This window comes from Myotis nattereri (assembly GCF_964212035.1).
Source record: "Myotis nattereri genome assembly, chromosome: 12".
In the NCBI taxonomy this organism is placed as follows: domain Eukaryota; kingdom Metazoa; phylum Chordata; class Mammalia; order Chiroptera; family Vespertilionidae; genus Myotis; species Myotis nattereri.
The window spans coordinates 71,114,743-71,135,509 of NC_138087.1; the positions used below are offsets into that span (position 1 = coordinate 71,114,743).

At 49.2% G+C, this 20,767-nt stretch overlaps 1 protein-coding gene across 2 annotated transcripts in view; it reads left to right on the forward strand.

The window, feature by feature from the left end:
- The window catches only part of ASTN2 (astrotactin 2), a gene marked incomplete at its 5' end in the record, with an annotated part of 643,478 nt that overhangs the window by 331,371 nt on the left and 291,340 nt on the right, over positions 1 to 20,767 (forward strand). For both annotated transcript variants that reach the window (XM_081102944.1, XM_081102945.1), the window contains one exon: positions 11,983 to 12,149. In XM_081102944.1, coding sequence (XP_080959070.1) covers positions 11,983 to 12,149 — 167 coding nt within the window. The remainder of the gene's footprint in view (positions 1 to 11,982; positions 12,150 to 20,767) is intronic.

Here is a 20,767-nt window from a genome sequence, read left to right on the forward strand (position 1 = left end):
AAAAGCACAAGCGCTAAGTTTGGCTTGAGCCCTGGTATCCCAAATTATAGTCTCAGATTTACTTTTTTATACAGTATAGCTTCCTTTTATCTTTCATCATCAGTCTTTGATCTTTTATCATGGGTCTTGGGATACATGGGTGAGAGATAATCATTATTATTATTCATTGAAAATATATCTTCTCCCTTATATTCTCCAACTTCTCATGGACTCGGCCTTAGTAAGTCTTCCCCTGTAGAAGTAGCTACAGCCCAGACTTTTATACTAATCATGTCCCTAACCTTTTCTTTATAGTTTCCCCACCTATGTAGACACAGAACACACTTTTTTATTTTATTGCTGTTGGTGGGAGTTCCAGCATTTGGCACCTCACTGAGCTAGGAAACCTGATCTCTGCTGGTTGAAGCAAAAATTAGTGATCCACAGACTTACTTCCATTTTAGCTGCATTCACAATGCAACCCTAAGTACCTACTATGTGTGGGACATTCTGCGGGGCCCCAAACAGCCTTGGGCATGTGTCCTGGCTGGCAGAAAGCTCCCAGTCCATTTACCTAGCCCCGTGGTCGGCAAACTGTGGCTCGCGAGCCACATGCGGCTCTTTGGCCCCTTGAGTGTGGCTCTTCCACAAAATACCACGTGCGGGCACGCGTACAGTGCGACTGAAATTTCGTGACCCATGCGCAGAAGTCGGTTTTCGGCCTGGGCGAGTCTATTTTGAAGAAGTACTGTTGATATTTGGCTCTGTTGACTAATGAGTTTGCCGACCACTGACCTAGCCAAACACTGCCACTTCGGATCCTGCCCCCGAGAACCACACATAGATACCTCCTTTGGGCACACACACAGGACAGACTCGCTCCTGCCCTGCTGCTCCCCTCTAGTGTCGATTCCGGTCCTTTGAAGCACCAACACCCATGCAAGCATATTATTTATTTATTTTTCCAGCTGGTCCCAAACCTTGCAGGCTTTTCCGAAGGCATATTTTAAAATGTGACAGCCCGAGTTCATTCTGGGGGAGAGGAAAGCCTGAGTGGGGCTAGAGAGAGAAAGAGAACGAATGTCTCTTGAGCAACTGCTCAGTGTCACTTTGGACCTTGGATCCACCCCAGCCCAGTGGTACTGCCGCGCCCGCTCTGTGATGGTGATGGGCAGCGGGGTGCCCCGCATCACCCCGATCCAGATTGGCAGCACCGGATCAGAGCCCAAAGCTGGAGGCCACCAGTAACCTTGGTGGGAGCATTGAGAGCGCTGGTCTGGGGGCGGGCTTCCCGGAGCACAGGGCCCTGTTGCATTTATGAGGACATGGATGTGTCAGTGACCTGTCAGTCTTCTCACCTGCATGGCAGCACCTGGACATGGGTGGCCGGGGAGCCCAGCGTCTGGCCGCTCGGTAGTACTCGGCAAATCGCAGCTAGAGGAGAGTGCCAGGCGGGCTATCAAATAGCCTTGCAGCCCGGCCGGCGTGGCTCAGGGGTTGAGCATTGCCTATGAACCAGGAGGTCATGGTTCCATGGTTCCACTCCAGGTCAGGGCATAGGCCGGGTTGCAGGCTCCGTCCCCAGTGGGGGGCGTACAGGAGGCAGCCGATCAGTGATTCTCATCACTGATGTTTCTCTCTCTCTCTCTCTCTCTCCCTCTCCCTCTCCCTCCCTCCCTCCCTCCCTCCCTCCCATCCTCTCCAAAGTCAATAACAAGAAGGTATATGGAAAAGAAAAGAAGGAAGACTTGCAGCACCCGCCCTGGGGCAGGACGGTGGGTGCTTTGGGTGGCGGGGAAGTGAGTGTCAGAGCTGGTGCTTTATGCCCCGCCCACTTCTATTCACCTTGGACTTGGGTACCCTCAGCGTCCAACATATATGGCATCTGTCTCCATTCAGGGGTAGGCCTTTTTCCTTCTCGTTCTTTCTCTTACATTGCTGTCGGCGACAAAAAAATAATAAAATATGCGAAACGACCAACATTACACTCAACACACGCGGGATGAATCTATTCCCACAGAAGCATATGCTCCACGGCTGCTGCTCCATGCTTCCCCAGGCCAGCCCGCTTATGAAGTCGTCTCTCAGGCGAGTCCGGGCGACCCATAAGGAGGTGTGGTGTGGGGACGCAGCCGGAGCTGCCAGTGGACTTTGTAGTTCCAAAGGATGGGGAACTGGAACCAGCCAGTGCGAGCCGACCATCAATGAAAGGTCCCCACGTGAGGAGCGTAGTGGTACCAACACCATCCGGCCGCGGTTGATATTCCGAGTGAATATTCACAACACATTTAGAGCAGTGCCTGGCACACGCTCAGCACTGTTGAGTGCGAGCTATTATTGTTATTAATGAGTTATACACAGGCTGTTCATTACCATCCCCAGACAGTTATTGAGTAGCCATTCTTCAGGTCTCCTGGCAGATGTGCTTGGGGAAGTGTTCTCTGGCCTCCCTTCTCTCGGCCCTCCGTGCTCACCTGAGCCACACAAACAGCCTCAAGGACTGTAAGAATGGGCACACGCACGTTTCTCCGCGGGCCCGCCCCTGCTTCGGAACCAATGCCCCCGGAGGGCTGGGCTCAAGGCTTCCTCACCTCGGTGACCTGGAAGACAGGAGGCTTTGAGTGGGCAGTTGCTGAACCGAACGCCCTCTCCATGCATGTCCTGGGGAGCTCCAGAGAGAGCGGCAGAGGCCTGGCGCCTCCCACCAGGAGAAAACAGGAGAATAGCCAATCATCTGAAGAGGCTGAGGGGATGACCAGCAAGCAATGCCCTAAGGCCGCTCCCCCTAGAGCAGCCCTTCTGCAGGGCTCCCCAGCTCAGGGTCCACCTACTATGTGAACCTCCCACCTGACCTCCCTTGGGGTGCCTGCAGCCTCTTGCAGAGAACCAGGGACATGCAGGCACCTTTCTCGTTGAACAGATGAGAAGATGGAGGGCCAGAGACGGGAAGGGAAGTGCCCAAAGCAGGGATCATAGCCGGTGTCTCCTAATGCCCTGGGGTCCTCTAATGGGAAAGACAGGTGATCATATTCCTGCTAGCTAGCCATGATCATGCGTGTGAGCAAATCCAGCCACGGGTTTTAGCACTGTGGCCATTTCAGCACTATTCGTAAGCATAAGCCATCTTGAACCATGACTTCCCTCCCGCTCAGGGTTGCCCTCCTAATTTTTTTAGTTGGTCTAGATTCTCCTGGAGGTCAGGGACCAGCACACCCCTACTCCTCTACATCTCCAGAGGATGGTGCCCTGCGGTGCGGTAGGTAGAGCATGGGTTTGGAGTCAGACACGCATGCTTGCACCCGGCTCTAGTCTTGGGAAGCTGAGCGACACAGCAAAGGCACTTCTGGCCTCGAAGCTGCTCCCTCTTCTGAAACATCGGGGTACCAAGGGCAAGCTCACAGAATGGTGGGCCTTCCACAGGAGAAAGAGGAAGACACCTAGTGTGGCAACAGGGCCACAGTAGGTGCTCAGAGCCTTTGGGTTTCCCTTTCTCGTGTCTTCAGTATGTGATGCAGCCCAGACGGCTGGCAGGAGGGGGGGATAGCTTGTTGGTATTTCACTGGAACTCAGGCCAGAACTAAGCCATGCAACCAGACATCTTATTACATTCCAAAAATATTCACTGTGCAGCAAATACTGAGTGATAGTAATCACAAGAGCTAAATTTTTATAACAGTGGACAGCTTCCCATGCACCAGGCGCTATGCCAGGGACATCATCAAATGTCTGATTTTTTTCCCCCATAGCAAGTCTGAGTAGGTATAATTAGGCTCATTTTGTATTGAGAGAATTGAGGCTCTGAGGTTAATGAAGTGACGGGCTAACATTGCACAGCTAGTAAGGGGCAAAGCCAGGTCAGACTCAAGCCGGGCCCGCCTGACCCCAAGGGCCACCCCAGGTGACTCCCTGCCCTGTGCTGGGCACTGGGCTGGTACTGAGGGGAGGACACTGTGTGTGTGGCACTCCCCTCAAAGGCCCAGAGATTCACAGGAAGACGCACTGTGAACCAGAACCCGGCCTGCCTGCTGGGAGAGTCATGAACAAGGGAGAGAAGGGAAAATGATGCCTGCCAACTCTGGGCATCGAAAGGAAGTAGGGGCTTCCGCAGGAGGGTCCTTTGTCTTGTGCTCCCAGCCACCCCAGGAGGCAGCTCTTCATTATCAAGTCCGTTTTTAAATGGGGAAACCAAGGTCAGGAAGGTGTGGTGACCTGCCCGGAGTCACACAGCTAGGCAGTAGCACTGTCTGGATTCGACTTCGTTTCTTTCTGTCTCCTTAGCATCCCTCTGCTCGGGTCAGGAAGGACCTGCATGGGGGCTCTCTGAGCTGTAAATGATAGATACATAGGAATCTCCCAGAAGATCAGGGCAGGCCCGGCCGAGGGCAGAGCAGGGACCAAGGACCTTGCATGCAGCAGGCACTGCTGGGTGTGTGCGGGGCCATTTCCAAAGCCAGGTGGAGGGCCAGGTGAGGCAGGGAGGCTTGGGCTATGTGTCCGGGAGCTCCCCTTGGGGCTGGGGACAGGCTCTGCTTTCTCCAGGAGGCCCCAGATCCCCTGGTGGTGCCCAGGGCTTCAGCCCTCCATTACCAGGGATATTGATCCCTTAATCCTTTTTTGCATGCCCACCCCTTCCTCCCTGTCGGCATCACAGCTCAGCACACATTGAGTGGCAGCTGAATTGGCATGAGTTGATTAAAACTCCTAGTAATAAGGGGCTCTCGATGCTCTGGCCGTCCAAATCAATGCCGGCTGTGACAGCCAGGTGATGGTGGCCTTGGTGACAGATTGAGGCTGAGGAGGGAGAGGGCGGGGCCTGGGCCTCCACTCACCCCCACTCCAGCAAGTACATCCGACGCCTCCTGGGACAAGGAGAGCCAGGCCATCCCAGCCTCCAGTCCAAGAGATGGTGCGTACCAAAGGGCTCAGCAGCCCTTACTTAGCTGTGTGCTCCTCAGTAAATTTGCTTGTGAAATGGGTGCAGCTTAGAGGTGCCCCTGAGTTTTGTTGTAGGGATTGAAGAAACAGCATATGGAAAAACGTTCAGCACATAGTAGGTGCTCAAGAAATATCCATTTCACTTCCTTCTCTTCCTTCTCTTCCCAGGCTGATATCTCTGATCTGTGTATGGGAGATCACTGCCAGCAACCTTTCTAAGTCCCCTCTTACCCACCAGTGACCTTCCCCGGAAGTTTGTAGAGTCCTGGAACCAGTCCAAACCACCGAGACATCCTAGCCCGCTACCTCCATGTGCATCAAAGGAGAGAGAGAGCACCTGGTGGCAGTCGGGGACCCTTTAAGGTAGACACAGGAGACTCCCCTTTCCTGTGTGGCCTCGGGCAATTCACTTGGCCTCTCGGGGCTTTAGTTTCCTCATCTGCAAAGCGAACAGGATGGTGCTGGTCCTACCTGAACATTGCTGGGAAGAGCAAAACTTGCCTGTGGCCATCTTCCTCCCCGTCTGCATGTGTGGGGTCCCCTCCCATGGCTCCTGGATGCATTTCCCACTTGGGGGAAGGTAACAAGGCATCCACCACAGCATCGTCATGTTTTGAGGCCCTGCCATTGTGGGCAGGGCTTGGATCTGGTTTGGTTCTCTCACAAGCCCAGGGAGGCAGGACTTCTTTTCTCCGGTGTAGAGATGTGGAGACTGAGGCTTGGAGAGGCAAGGCACGCAGGAAGGAAGTAGCTGACTTCCCTCGCTGCTGCGGGATCCCAAGTGGCTGACAGTGTGCCGAGCCTTTCATTCATATCTAACCTCACCTTTGCTGCCTTGTCGCATTTCATCGTTGCCATGAAAGGCTTGATGGGAGCTGGCTTCTCCTCTCCAGCATCCATTGGCCTGCCACTCCCACTCTGGGGATGGTTTGCTCATGATCAGGTCTACAGATGTTGTAACTGAGGCCCAGAGACACCAAGTGACTAGCTCAGAGTGAGCCTGCAAGAGGCTGGGTTCAAGGCTGGAGTTCTTTCCGCACCCTGCCCCTCAGGCCCAAGGTGCCAGAGAATGTCCACACCATGTTCCCCAGAGCCCGGGAGAGGGGCAGGGCTCTCCCCCAGCACCTCCGGAGGTCTTCCAAGCTGATATTCTAGGAGAGCCTCAGGCCCCAGGGAAACTTCTGCTTTGTAAGTTGGTTGTTTTCCTTTCTGCTCAGAACAGCTGGCCCACCTTCTAGACCTGGGGGCGGGATGGGAGAGCAGCTCATTACAAAGTTTGCACTTGGAGCAATTTGCATTCCATAATTAATGAACATTAAAATGCATAATTATAAACAGAAACAAATGGCTTGGTCCTGATGCAAAGCTGGGCTGGGAAAGGGGGAGAACAGGCTCAGGGGATGGAGGAGGCTTGGGGGGGGGGGGCAGCCTGTGATGGGAACAGCTGGGGATCCCCTGGATGCCCCTTCCCTCTCAGTCTTCAAGGCCTTCAGGCTCAGGGACCCAGGCCCAGGGTCCCCCTGTGGGTCCTTGTCTGGGTTGGAGCCCAGTGGGGACTGTGAAATCCTGGAGCCCAGCTGAGGGGGTTAGAGCCCAGCTCTCCCACCTACTTACTGCAGAACCTCCAGGCAAAGGAGCAGCCCTCCAAGGAGGGGAGTCCTCATCAGATAGACCTGCCCCTTTCTTTAGCCACTCCTGGTCCCCGGGGGCCTGCCTCCCCAGGCCCTCTTTTATGATTCTAATAAAGTGCTTACAGATAATTGAATTCACTAACCAGTAATCTCTGTAAAGTAGCAAATCAAATCACCTCATTCCCCTGCCAACAGCCCTCCAGTACCTTCCAGCTGTACTTGGAATAAACTTAAGATGCATTCCCCTAGGCCCAGTGGTTGGGCTCTTTGGCCCCTTATGTACTTACCTATATAGTTTAAGTTTAAAAAATTTGGCTCTCAAAAGAAATTTCAATCGTTGTACTGTTGGTATTTGGCTCTGTTGACTAATGAGTTTGCCGACCACTGCCCTAGGCTGAAGTCTGGGAAGGCAACTTTTCTGTGTAAGGACCCTGCAGTAAATATATTAGACGTTGAAAGTCACATGTGGTCTTATTTCTTTATCTTATATTCTTCCTTAAAGAAATGCCAAAAAAAAAAAAAAAAGTGTGTTTTTTGTTTTGTTTTGTTTTGTTGTTTTTTTTAGTAAGAATACATTCTGAGCTCTGGGGCTGTGTAAAAACAGGCTGTTGGGGGAGTCAATGTCCTTTCTCGATTCTTCCCATGAACTACAACTAAAAAGCCTGTAGGTTACATATGAAACAAACATAGGGCTGTGGGAAGTGGAGAAAAGGAGGCAGGCCAGCTAGGGATTTGGGGACCCAAAGGAAGATATAGTGCTCAGGGCTTTGGAATTTCTTTCTTCCCCTCATGTCCCAAATTTGGAGTGGAAGGAACCAGCAACAGAAACACAGTTGGCAAAGACCAGAACAAACAAAACAAAAAGAGATGACAACTCCAAAGGCCTGCTCTCTTCAGCCCAAGTGCCAGGAAAGGCAGCCTAACAAGACAGACCCTCCTTCGACATCACCATTCTAGGAGAAATCTCCGTCCCCTCCGCATCGACATGAAGGTTTAATGTAATCTCTGTCAGAACCTCAGCGTGATTCTTTAAATAGATACAGACTAGTTTTTTCTGAAACGTATGTGGAAAGGCAAAGGAGCTACAGTGGGCGAGACTTATTTTGAAAAAGAATAAAATGGAAGGACTCAGTCGACTCTGTTTCTAGCCTGAAATAGCTACACTAACCCAGACTGTGGGGTTGGTGGGAGAACAGAGACAGATCCGTGGAAGAGCACACAGAACCCAGAAGGGAGCCAGGAAGGTGAGCTCAGTGTGTTTCTTTTACAGAGGTGTGAAAGCAACTTAATGGGGGTTCGGGGGGCCTTTTTTAGAAAAGGGTGGTGATAGGTACACTATCTTTTTAAAAAAAATCCTCACCCAAGTATATTTTTTCCACTGATTTTTCAGACAGAGTGAAAGAAAGAGAGGGGTAGGGGGAGAATGAGTCCACGTGAGAGGGACACATTGGTTGGCTGCCTCCCGCAGATGCCCCGACTGGGGCCAGGGGTGGAACCCACAGCTGAGGAATGTGCCCTTGACCAGGAATCGAACCCACAACCCTTCAGTCCGAGGGGGATGCTCTAACCACTGAGAAACCCAGCCAGGCTCAAGTACACTTGCATAGGCAAAATGTCAAACCTCAATGTAATCCTCACACCTCATGCAGAAATGAACTTGAAATGCATCACCGAATCAACCATGAGACAAAATGCTATTGATATTTCTAGAACACGCATCCACATACACACACGCGTGCACATGAGAAAATCTTCGGGATTGGGGCTTGGCCAAAAGTCCTTAGATTCCAACGTATGATCCATAAAAGAGAAAATGATAACTTGGATTTTTATCAAAATTAAAAACATTTGCTCCGTGAAAGCTCATTTGAAGACAAGACAAGTCACGGAGTCGGGGAGAGAATATTTGCAAACCACACGTCTAACAGAAGTCTAGTGTCTGGAAAATATAAAGAACTTTCAAAACTTAGCAGTAAAAAAACCTCAAGCAATCTAATTAGAAAACGGGCAAGAGACATCGCACTGCAGAGATACAGACTGAAAATAAACACAAAGGATGTTCAGCATCATTCAGCATTGGGGAAATGCATATTAAAACCACAGTGAGGTACTGCTATTCACCTGTCGGGAGGCTAAGATAAAAAATATTGACAGCATCAGATACTAATGAGTATGTGGGGAAAACTTATGCATTGCTGGTGGGGATTTAGCATAGTACAACCATGCCTGGGCAGTGTGGCTCAGTGGTTGGGCATCAACCCATGAACCAGGAGGTCACAGTTTGATTCCCAGTCAGGGCACATGTGGGCTCAATCCCCTCTAGAGGGCAGGCAGGAGGCAGCTGATCAATGATTCTCTCTCATCATTGATGTTTCTATCTCTCCCTCTCCCTTCCTCTCTGAAATCAATAAAAATATATTTAAAAAAAATAGTACAGCCACCCCAGAAAAGTTTGGCAGCTTTCTAAGAATTAAACATCCACCCATTGTATTCATTTCTTGAGTGCCTGTTAGGTGTTTTTTTTCCTAGTTTCCAGAAATGCCTCCAAGAGAGGCTCTGATGTCCCCATGTTGAGGGAGCTGAGGCCTGGGTGCTCAGTGTCCTAAAGCCTATATGAAACTTAGACCTGCTTTCAGTCTGCATAGTCTTGTCTGCAAGCTGTCTCCCCCCATGTAAAGAGAGAAACTGAGGCTCCAAAGTCACAAGGAAAGTGCATCGTGATGGCTGGGCAAGGGCTCTGAACTTTTTCTTTCTAGCATCCTAGGGCATCTCCCTTCTGCTCCAGTGGCATCTCTGCCCTCCAAGACTTCCCTGGCCAAGGCCTCCCTACCCCAATATTCCCTGGCCATTCATTTCAGCAGAGTTTTCACTTTTTACTCCTTTATGCTTCTTCTATAACTAGTTCTTTGTCTGACAGCTATGTGTATTTCTTATCTCTTAAACTAGATTTATAAATTCTTTCAAAACAGCAGCTACCACTTGCTGAGCACTTGGCTAAGCAGGTGACACGTTTAGCTCACTGTATTAGTTATCTACTGCTGCGTAACAAATGACCCCCAAAATCAAGAAGCTTAAAACAAAAAGCATTGCATTTGGCTAGGACTGCTGCACCAAAGTACCATGAATTGGGTGGTGTAAGACAACAGAAATGTGTTCTCTCACAGGTCGGGGGGTCTGGAAGTCTGAGATCAAGCTGTCAGCAGGGTGTCTGCCCTCCAAATGCTCTAGGAGAGAATACTTGTCTCTTCTGGCTTCTGGTGGCTGCAGCATTTGCTGGCTTGTGGCCACATCAGTCCGATCTCTGCTCTGCCTCCACGTGGTCTCTCCTCTGTATGTGTGATCTCTCTGTGCCTCTCTCATAAGGACATTGGTGATGGCCTTCAGACCTACCTGGCTAATCCAGGGTGACCTCCTCATCTCACGGGCCTTAATTATATCACACCTGCAAAAACTGTTCCATAGAAGTAACATTCACAGTTCCCAGGGGGTAGGACAGGGACATACCTTTGGGAGCACCACACTACCTCACAGGTTTGCTAGAAAGATTAACTAAGTAAAAATGGGTAAAGTGTTTAGAATATGTCTGGCTTATAGAACATTCTTTTTGAAAAGACAAAAGTGGTAGGGTGTAGGCGGGGAATGAGAACTATAATATCCTGCCCCAGATATCTCTTGTCACCTGGTGAGAAGGTCAGTAATTCCATCCAAATTACATCCCTGAGTGTCTGCAGACAGACAGACAGACAGCCCCAGCCCCATGACCAGCCAATGGCTCTAAATGACCCCTTGACCAGGTGCCCTCATGTCTACCAGCAAGTGTTCCCAGACAAGCAGAGGCTTCCTCTGAGCTCGTATTAATATGTACAGCACTTTGCTCACATGGAAAATTGATTTTTCTTCTTAAGCACAAAATGTGGCCAGTCTTATAACCTTTCTGCAGTTTGACAAAGGCCATTTATAACCTACTTTCTCCGTCGTCCTTCCTGGCGCCAGTCTCAAATGTCTCGAAGAACTCCGTCCTGCATCTGTAATTATGAATCCTTCTTAAGCAAAATTTAATTTCCAGGAGAGTTGACCTTTTTTTTGCTGCTGTGGTTTTTGTAAATTAATGTGAGTGTGTGTGTGTGTGTGTGTGTGTGTGTGTGTGTGTTGTTATTGATGCTGTTCAGAGTGAAGGCACCAGGGAGCTGGTTGGGAGCGGGGAGTACACTGGGGAGGGGAGGCGTTTTAATCAGCTGTGTTCAGTGATGGATGGGGAGGGCTGGGCCCTGCGGGTTCATCTTTGTGGACAGGAAATGCCAGCAGGATGACTGAAATGAAAACTTAGTGCCTCGCCGTCTCTCCCGCACACAGGAGAGTTGCAAGGGCTCCTCCGGCTGCTGGAGTGGAGATGCGCTCAGCCTCCTCAAAGGGCGGAGAACTAAGTGAAATAGCCAGTTGTCCCTACAGCACAAGATCTTGCGTTCACAGAGCACTTTGCAGGTGCCAGGCCCACCAACAAGAGCATTTGTCTGAGCCACTCAGGGTTGGATCGTTGAGGTTTGTTGGGGTCCAGAGGGCACCCGTTGGGCGATGTGGAGGAACGTGCAAGTGGCTGGATGGAAGACCTGGACTGTTGGTTTAAGGAAGATTCAGGTTACTGTGGGCACTTAAAAATCATTCTTTTATTTAAGCTGGAGAGTGATGCTATTTAGAAATATCACTCCAATGGCCATTCAGAGGGCGGTGTGAGGAGGGGAGGCTGGAGACCAGCAAGTTGGTTAGAAGGCCTCCTGATGGGAGTATGCAGGCATCTCCTTTAAGGTTCCGAGCACAATGGTGGAGAAGTGGCAGATTTAAGGCAGGAAGGAAGAGAACTCACATTTTATGAGTACCAAGGTGGTGCCAAATTTTGAAGTAAAGTATACATCTTCGTGATCCACCTTCAGCCCATTTAACAGATGAGGAAGTTAAGGCTCAGAGAGGGTGAGTATCTTGGCCTGGATCACACAGGGAGAAGGGGTGAGCTTGAATGGAAACTCATGCTGGGTAGAAGCTCTTTAAATTGCATCCGGCTGCCTCTCTAAATGACCTTTATAGCAGCAGACCTAATTTCACAATTACAATAAGCACAATGATGATGATGTTCCCAGCAATGTCAATGCCCACAGCAGCTAACATTTGCCGTGTGGTTAGCCCATGAGCCACCCCACGCTAAGCACTTTGGGGACATTATCTCTCTTCATTCTCACAATTCTACGAGGCAGATACTGGCAAAAGTCCCATTGTACAGGTGGGCACACCGAGGTTCAGAGAGGTGCAGGGACTTGACCAAGGCCACACAGCTGTCGTTGGCCAAAGGGAACTTCATGTACCTTTTCAGAAGGTGGGAGGAAAGGGTGTGATGGGACCCGCCGCCGCCTCAGCCATAACTCCCTCTCACTCTCTCTCTGGGCAGTGTCCCGAGGAGCTGCGGCCCATGAAGGACGGCTCCGGCTGCTACGACCACTCCAAAGGCATCGACTGCTCTGACGGCTTCAATGGCGGCTGCGAGCAGCTGTGCCTGCAGCAGGCCCTGCCTCTGCCCTACGATGCCACCTCCAGCACCATCTTCATGTTCTGCGGGTGAGTGTTGCCCAGGCCCAGCCACTCCCTTCCCAGGGGCAGGGGATATGGAGCCAAGGCTTGGAAAGACAGCTTGGCCAGGCCGGGCCCGGCCACCTGCCTCTGCTCTTGCAGCCCAAGAGGTAGAAGGCAAGAGTGTACATAACCTCTGCACTTCCAAACTGTAATTGTTGAACTAGGAATTCACCTACCTAAGATTTGTTGCACCTACTCTGTGCTCAGCCTTCAATTTATTAGGAGGAAGCATAAATAATCCTATATAATAAAAGGCCAATATACAAATCAACTGAACAGCAGAACAACTGGTTGCTATGACGCACACTGACCACCAGGGGGCAGACGCTCAATACAGGAGCTGCCCCCTGGTGGTCAGTGCACTCCCACAGGGGGAGCGCTGCTTAGCCAGAAGCCCTGAGCCGGGCTCATGGCTGGCGAGTGCAGAGGCAGTGGAGGGAGCCTCTCCCGCCTCTGCAGCAGCATCAAGGATGTCCCATAGCTCTCGGACTGCAAGAGGGCACAGGCCAGGCTAAGGGACACACACACACACACACACACACACACACACACACACGTGCACGAATTTCGTGCACCGGGCCTCTAGTTACTTAATAATTACAATAAATGTGATCCATGGGCAGCCTGCATCCTAGGGTCAGAATTAGTTTGTGCAGAAGCCTCCTGCCCCTTCTGCATCCCCCTGCAAGCCTGGTAGTACAGTTAGGAGACAAGTGCAGGCACCATGGGGGCGGCACTAAGAAATCAGCAGGTGTGGTGTTAAGAATATGGGCTTGGCCCAGGTTCCAATGATTGTCTGCAGGAAGGTAGCAGTGCCAGGGGCAGGGCTTGGCCTCTCCCTGCCCTAGTGCCCTTGTCTATAGGGATGGTTAACTGGGCACGGGGAAACGGAAAGGGAGCCATGCTGACAAAATCTAAGAATTCAGGGAGTTTTTAATTTAGTCTGAGACGGAAAGAAGGGGCACACGCCTACCGACTTGCTGAGTGGCCTGAGACAAGTCACTTTCCCTCTCTGGGCCACAGTTTGACCACCTATGAAATGAGGCATTTGGACAACAATGCCTACATTGAGGACTCGGTGGTTGCTACCCCGTCAGACATAGCATCTAGCATGCTGGTTGGTCCTCAGCAATCACTCAAGAAAGTGAAAGCCTTTTTCCCTCTCGTTGCTCCCTTTCTGATGAGGTCTGCATATTAGAAAACCTCCTCACCTTTTGACATTCTGTGACTCAGAAAAATGATCCCGTGGTCAGTGAGAATGTTAGTCACTGAGGCACGCTCAGTGCATCACTAGACAGCAATGGAGGATAAAGGCACAGAACGACCTTTTCAGCCTCGCGTGTTATGGAAAAGGGGGTGGAGGAGTGGGTCTGCGTTTCATCTCGGTTCAAGAGAAAATTAATTTCCTTGCCTGGTTCTAATCTGTGGGGTCCGGTTTTCATCGTGGGGCTTATTTTCAGGGCCGCCCTCTCGGCCCCCGTGCCACCTGAGCTGCAGGTGCCTTGCGGCAGGGGTTGGGGGAGCTCACCTGAGGCCTGGATATGTGTCAGTAAAATAAATAAGAAATAAATTACTGTATGCAGACCTGAATTTATAGCAGGCTCTCCCGCGCTTAAGTGACTGCAGAGCTAGTGGAGTAAATTATGCATGGGCTCCGAACCGAGGCTGACTACAGAATCAGTCGTGTTCGATCATTGTTATTTTCCCCCTGTGCACTTCGGGGGAGGTGTCCTTCTGTTGCAAATAACAGCAGTAACCACGCCGCGACGGCACCTGTGGATTTTGAGGTCGCAGCTACCCACAGCACAGGGCCGTGGTCAAGGGGGGCCGACAGGTTGGGTTCTGGTCCTAGCTCTCCACCTCTGCATCTCTCAGACCCCTGACTTTCACTTTCCTCAGCTCTACAGTTTTCATCATATCGACCTCGCTATGAGGATGGTTGTGAAGCGTGCAGGTCCTTTACATTTAATGAAACTCCATCAAGGTTAGGGCTTGTGCCCAGGGTCATGTGGCTAGTATTGTAGTGCCCCACATCTTTGCTGGTGACCTGACGCATAGTAGGTGCTCTCTGATGAAGGCCTGGGGTGGGATGGGGATGGGGTGGAGTGGGGCAAAGGAGGGCGGTGGTAGGAGGTGGAAATGGAGACATCTGTGATACTGTCAGCATTAAAAAACATGTTGCTAAGCGGAGTTCCTTAGTTAACAGGGCTAGGGAGGTTGTTCCCAGTCCGGCCTTCCCAGCAGCTTTCTGGCCATTCCTCCTCCTGAATGAGGCCTCCCGGCCTCAGCTTCTGGTGTTTGGATAACCTTTCTCCCTTTCTCCCTCGGCCTCTCCTCTCTTCTCTGTGCCCTCACCATTTGTGTGTCTCTTTACCTTGGACAGCTGTGTCACCTTCCCCAGCAAGACTTCTCTGAGCCCCGCAGGGGTGCAGGGCTGAGGGGTGCAGGGGTGGGAGGTGCAATTGCCCTGGGCTGGGTAATATAATACCTCCTCCTTTCAAGGGGATACTATTTAAATATTGGCTCAGTAATTACTGAGTAGGGTTAGGGTATGCAAAGCAGGACTTTTTATTGTCTTATTTTGCTTTGTATTTTTTATTTCTACCTTCAAGACCCTCTGGCAAAGGAGAGATGCATTTACATTTGGCCTTAAATTCTAAGTCATTCCGTGAAATTTTGACACCTCTTGCAGATGGGACCTCTGGCTAGCTGCCCTGGTTCTTAGCCCCTAGTCAGGCCAAGTTCCTCCGAAGTGAGCCAGGAATCCCTTCTCTGGGGTCACTTGGTGCCCCCCCCCCCTTGTGCTTCTCCCTGTGGTAGCCCCACTGCTCTGTTGACTTACCTGCTTTCCTGTCTGGTCCCAGTCACACTGGGAACACCTGGTGAGCAGAGACTGGGCCTTAGTCACCTGTGCGTCCCCATTGTCATTTCCCATTGCTTGGCCCAAAGGCTTCTTCCAAACCGTAATTGTTGAACTAGGAATTCATCTGCCTAAGATGTGTTGCACCTCCTCTGTGCTCAATCTTTCCTGGGACGCTGAGAGTGCAGAGAAGTATGGAGCACAAGTCTGTGCCTGCCGGGGACAAAGGGGACCCTGGGGACAGGTGGCTGAGCCTTGGTCCTGATGGATGTTGATGGAGCACAGGTACCAGATGGTAGAGAGCAGCCGGTGATTTTGAGATAGGTTGATAAGGTCATTGGATGCTAAGCGAAGGCATTTGCAATGAAATCTTAGAGGTGAGGGAACGTTACTTTCCTCTAAGACCTTGGCAAGTTACCTAGCAACCATGTTTGCTGTGTGTGTGTGTGTGTGTGTGTGTGTGTGTGTACAGTATATACTGTGCATTCTTCCAAGAGGGTTTAATATTATCCATGTAGATCCAACCTGTATAATATAAAGATAGGGCCTATCAGAGACATTTGTGAGGAGAGAAAGGGTGAGGGAGAGTAAGATTTCAGGAGCCTGAAATGGGAGCTTGTCTATACATTAGCTCTGTGCTTCTTGGCAACCCAACTGAACAGGGGAAAAACAACCCACACCTACCTGGTGATGTAGTTGTCCTTGCTTGAGAAAAGAAAGGTTGTGTGTTTTTGCTTTTCCCCCCAGAGGGTGCACATCTTTTCCTGAATTAATGCAATAAGAAAGCTGTTTCCTATATGCCAGTGGTCGGCAAACTGTGGCTCGCGAGCCTCATGCGGCTCTTTGGCCCCTTGAGTGTGGCTCTTCCACAAAATACCACGTGCGGGCGCACACGTACAGTGCGATTGAAACTTCGTGGCCCATGCGCATAAGTCGGTTATCGGCCTGGGCGAGTCTATTTTGAAGAAGTGGCATTAGAAGAAGTGGGGGGTGTCCGTCCCTCGGGCGACGGGAGACGCAGCGCAAGCAGGCTGCAGGACATGCACTGCTGGGGAGGCACGCGTGATTCATGCACGAGTTGAGTGAGCCAGTCAGTCGGCAGTCTCACTGTGCAGTGGTTAGTGCTAGTCGCGTCCGCAAATCGCGCGCGGGTAACAAAAGTACCTACTCGAAGCATAAAGTTACCTGTATTTTTCCAAACAGCTGCAAATCCTACAGGTTTTTTTGTCATCAATTTAAGAATTGTAATTATTTTGTGTTGGTGGCTTTATTATTATAAAATGAAACATTTTTTTAGGTGCCCTGTTTGACATGGCTACAAAGAAGAAGCAAACTACCTATATAGCTTAAGTTTAAAAAATTTGGCTCTCAAAAGAGACTTCAATCGTTGTACTGTTGATATTTGGCTCTGTTGACTAGTGAGTTTGCCGACCATTGCTATATGCCTATAGAAGGAACGTCACCAACATTTCTTAAGTGTCAGCGTTCCTTCGATCCTTTAGAGGAGGTAACTGGAGGCCTCACAGGCAGTGAAGAGGTGAAGAGAGACAGTATCCCTAGCTTCCGTCTTCTAATTTGAATGTTTAATGTGTTTAACTGTAATTTAATTAAACATGTAATGAAAATGTACTTTAAAAACATGGGTTCCCAGAGCATGTCCATCCTCAAATAGTCCTTACTAGCTTATCTCTGTTTAATGTCATTTTAAAGTGATTTTAGGAGGGAGAGGAGATAAATACATGTGTTTTATACACATCATTAACCGGAAGCTGTTTATTTCCATCGTCGAAGCTAAGCCTGCTCTAATAACAGAAAGCCGAGAATGGAGACAGCGATTTGAACATGACTCTTAGTAACTGGATGCAGGGGTGCGGGGCACTTGCTTTATGGTGGTCTCCAACTTTTGGGTTAGACATGAGCTCTCACCCCTGTGACTTCTGATTGAAGGATGTGGAATTTAAACCTCTCACAGTTAACATAGGACAGTTAACCTCTCATAGTTAACACAACAGTTAACCTCTCATAGTTAATATAGGACAGTTAACCTCTCATAATTAATATGGGACAGTTAACCTCTCACAGTTAACATAGGACAGTTAACCTCTCATAGTTAACATAGGACAGTTAACCTCTCATAGTTAACACAATAGTTAACCTCTCATAGTTAATATAGGACAGTTAACCTCTCATAGTTAACATAGGACAGTTAACCTCTCATAGTTAACATAGGACAGTTAACCTCTCACAGTTAACATAGGACATTTAACCTCTCATAGTTAACACAATAGTTAACCTCTCATAGTTAATATAGGACAGTTAACCTCTCATAGTTAATATAGGACAGTTAACCTCTCACAGTTAACATAGGACAGTTAACCTCTCATAGTTAACACAATAGTTAACCTCTCATAGTTAACATAGAACAGTTAACCTCTCATAGTTAACACAATAGTTAACCTCTCATAGTTAATATAGGACAGTTAACCTCTCACAGTTAACATAGGACAGTTAACCTCTCATAGTTAACACAACAGTTAACCTCTCGTAGTTAACACAACAGTTAACCTCTCATAGTAAACATAGGACAGTTAACCTCTCATAGTAAACATAGGACAGTTAACCTCTCAAAGTTAACACAACAGTTAACCTCTCGTAGTTAACATAGAACATCCACACGCCAGGTTCTCATGAAACTTTACAACCTTGCGTTCTCCGCTGTTTGAAATATTTTGAAAAGCTCAGGTGTAGGACATATTCACAGACACCTGGTAAACATGTACCAAGTCCATCCATTTGTTCAGATAGGGGTTTTCCAGTGTGGGTTTTGTGTGTCATTAGTTCCATGAGCTGGTTAAAGATAAAAAAGGGAAGCTTGGTGACCAAGCGCATGTGGGGAAGACTGCACTCTGACACTGCCTCTTGGAAGTTCACAGTGCACCTGGGGGTAGTAAAGGCTCTGACAAGTCCTGCAGTGATGGGACATATATTTCTTTGGTTCTAAAGTTCCCATGTTTTCCACATTTTAATGTATTTGAAATTGATATATTTTGCATGATTATTTTGACAAATTTAATTAGTGATGTTTTCTTTCTTTTTTAGTGTTTGTTGAAATACTAGAGTTTCTTAAAATTGGGGGGGGGGGCGGTCTTAGCGTAACTACAATATGTTATATAATTTAGCCCAAAGTTCTCCATGAAATTATGTTTCTTTTTTTTCCGTTCCCTTCCCTTTTCTTCCATTTCCCTCCTTCCTTCTTTTCTAAAGAATACCCTTGAGTACATTGCCTTCAAAATGGCTATTTTAGAACTCTAAGTTTTTGCCATGCGTGAAGTCTTCAGATAGCACCCTGCCTGAGAAGAGTTTCACTGAACTTCATTTTGGGTAACATTGGGATGATCCTGAGGCCTTTGATGAGAAAGACTCCTGCGACATTGGTTAGTGGGGTGCATGTGGTAGGTGGCCACACCCCCTAGGTCACAGAAGGTCCTGTCCTGCTGACCCAGGTGGGATTTTCTCACAGGTGTCGGCCCAGGAGAGCTCAGAAGCCTCTGCTCCTCTCTTGCCTGGCAGTGGAGTGCTCACCTCCATCCCTAACAATGGCCCACATCTATATGATGTGCAGTTCCTTCACTTTCCTCTATTCTTATTTTTTCTAGGATTTGACTCCCTTCCCTGTTTAAAAATCAGTAGTTTCTAATGTAGGCATTTCAATAAGTAATTCATTGCTTCCATAAACCATTGAGGGATGAATGAGCGAGCAAATACTACATGGACCAATAAATAAATACTCTGCTGTGAGAATTGTATGAGTGCCACTCTCTGTAGGTCCCAGTTTTCTCCTTGAAAAACAAGCAGATTGGAAGAAGTTGTTTGTGCTGAAGTGGAACAGGCACTAGATCTGGAGTCAGAAGATCCATGGCAAGGCCCTGGCGTTTCTAAAATGTTCATGGGGTCTTGGTCAAGGGTCCTTGGAGACAAGGTTGCAATGAGAGTGCCCGTGTTGTGATGTTGCTACAAGGCTTAAGGAAAGCGTGCTCTTGTCTAAACACAAGTAAAGTTTTGTTAACATAAAAAAAAAACAAACAAAAAACAACTTTAAAACCTGTAAAGGATTTTTGTGAGTTTATTTGAGCCAAACTGTCGACAATTGCCGGGAAGCAGAATCTCAACATATTGAGATAGTACTCCGAAAAATGGCAGCTTTTTACTTAGTTTTTTTTTTTGTTTGTTTGTTTTTTTAAAATATATTTTATTGATTTTCTACAGAAAGGAAGGGAGAGAGATAGAGAGCTAGAAACATCGATGAGAGAGAAACATCGATCAGCTGCCTCCTGCACATCTCCCACTGGGGATGTGCCCGCAACCCAGGTACATGGCCTTGACCGGAATCGAACCTGGGACCCTTCTGTCCGCAGGCCGACGCTCTATCCACTGAGCCAAACCGGCCTCGGCTTTACTTAGTTTTATAAATTCCATCCAAAGAGGAGATGTTAGTGGGTTACATGAAATCCATTGGTGATAGATTAGGGAGGCAGAGAAAGCAAAGCAAGGAAGGGGGGGGGGGGAGGGAGGGCAGCACAGGCAACAAACCTCTAGGATTGGACACATGCTTCTTTGACATAGGTGGATATAGGATAGTTAATAGTAGACAATTAGAGAGAGAGGGAAGATGGCGGCGATATAGGCAGACGCGTCCCAGGTCGTGTCCCGGAGCAAATGGAGTCAGCAGCTGAAACTAGTAACACCCACACCGAATTGGCGAAATTGCTCAGCTGGTGAGACGGTTTGCAGCCAAGAAGAGCAGAACTCCCCAGGAAAGGTAAAAAAAAAACCAGGGATTTGGGCAGGAAAGTTTGCCAGACCTCTGAACCCAGAGAGTCGGAGGGAGACCGCGCGGCAGCCGCGTCCCTTGGGACAGGCACAGCCCCTGACGGGGGAAAGGAGAACCGCGGGATTCCTGGCGCCGCCAGGGGAATTGAGAGCTGGGTTCTGTGATCACAGAGGACTGAGCCTAAAGGGGGCAGCCTGAAGAGCTGACCAGACCATGCAGTGCCGGTAAGAGAAGAAGCTTACAGAAACCAAGCCTTCCCCGTTTCCGCGGCCGGCGTTTGTTTGATTGTTTTCACTGAATCCTGTTCATGGGACATTTCGGATACAGACACTCACCTGTGCTGAAGAGAGGGAGAGTGTGCGGAGGAGTGGAATCTGGGGAGAGACTGAGGAGAGAGGGGGAGCCGGGAGAGGTGGCAGCGAATTGAGTGCTGAGACACCCCTGAGCACAGGACTGGGGCAGCCATTCTCTCCGGAGAGTGAGACTCCTCCCCCCAGCCCCCAGGCAAGGAGCACAGCCACACCCAGATTCCACCCTGTACAAGATCAAGGATTAAAATAACCTGATCAGCCCCTGGGAGTTAACAGGGTCTGGCCTATAGAGGGATTTTCAATCCCAGCAACAACACAGCGCTGGTAACTAACTATTACGCAGCCAGCTCCGGGCAGTGAACTTCCACTGGACAGAAAGGCCCTATAGCCTCAGAGGCCAACCCCAAAACACTGCCACCCAGAGGCTGACCCACAAACTGACTCTTTGCTAAACACAAAATAAGGCAGTCTGGGAAACAAAAGTGGTCTGCTTTAAAATAAGGACTGTGGTTTACAACACAGAGGAACAGTGTATTGCAGGGAAACTCAACACTCTCCTGGATACCTGGCAGGTCTAAGGCGAGCCACACTGAAGAATAGA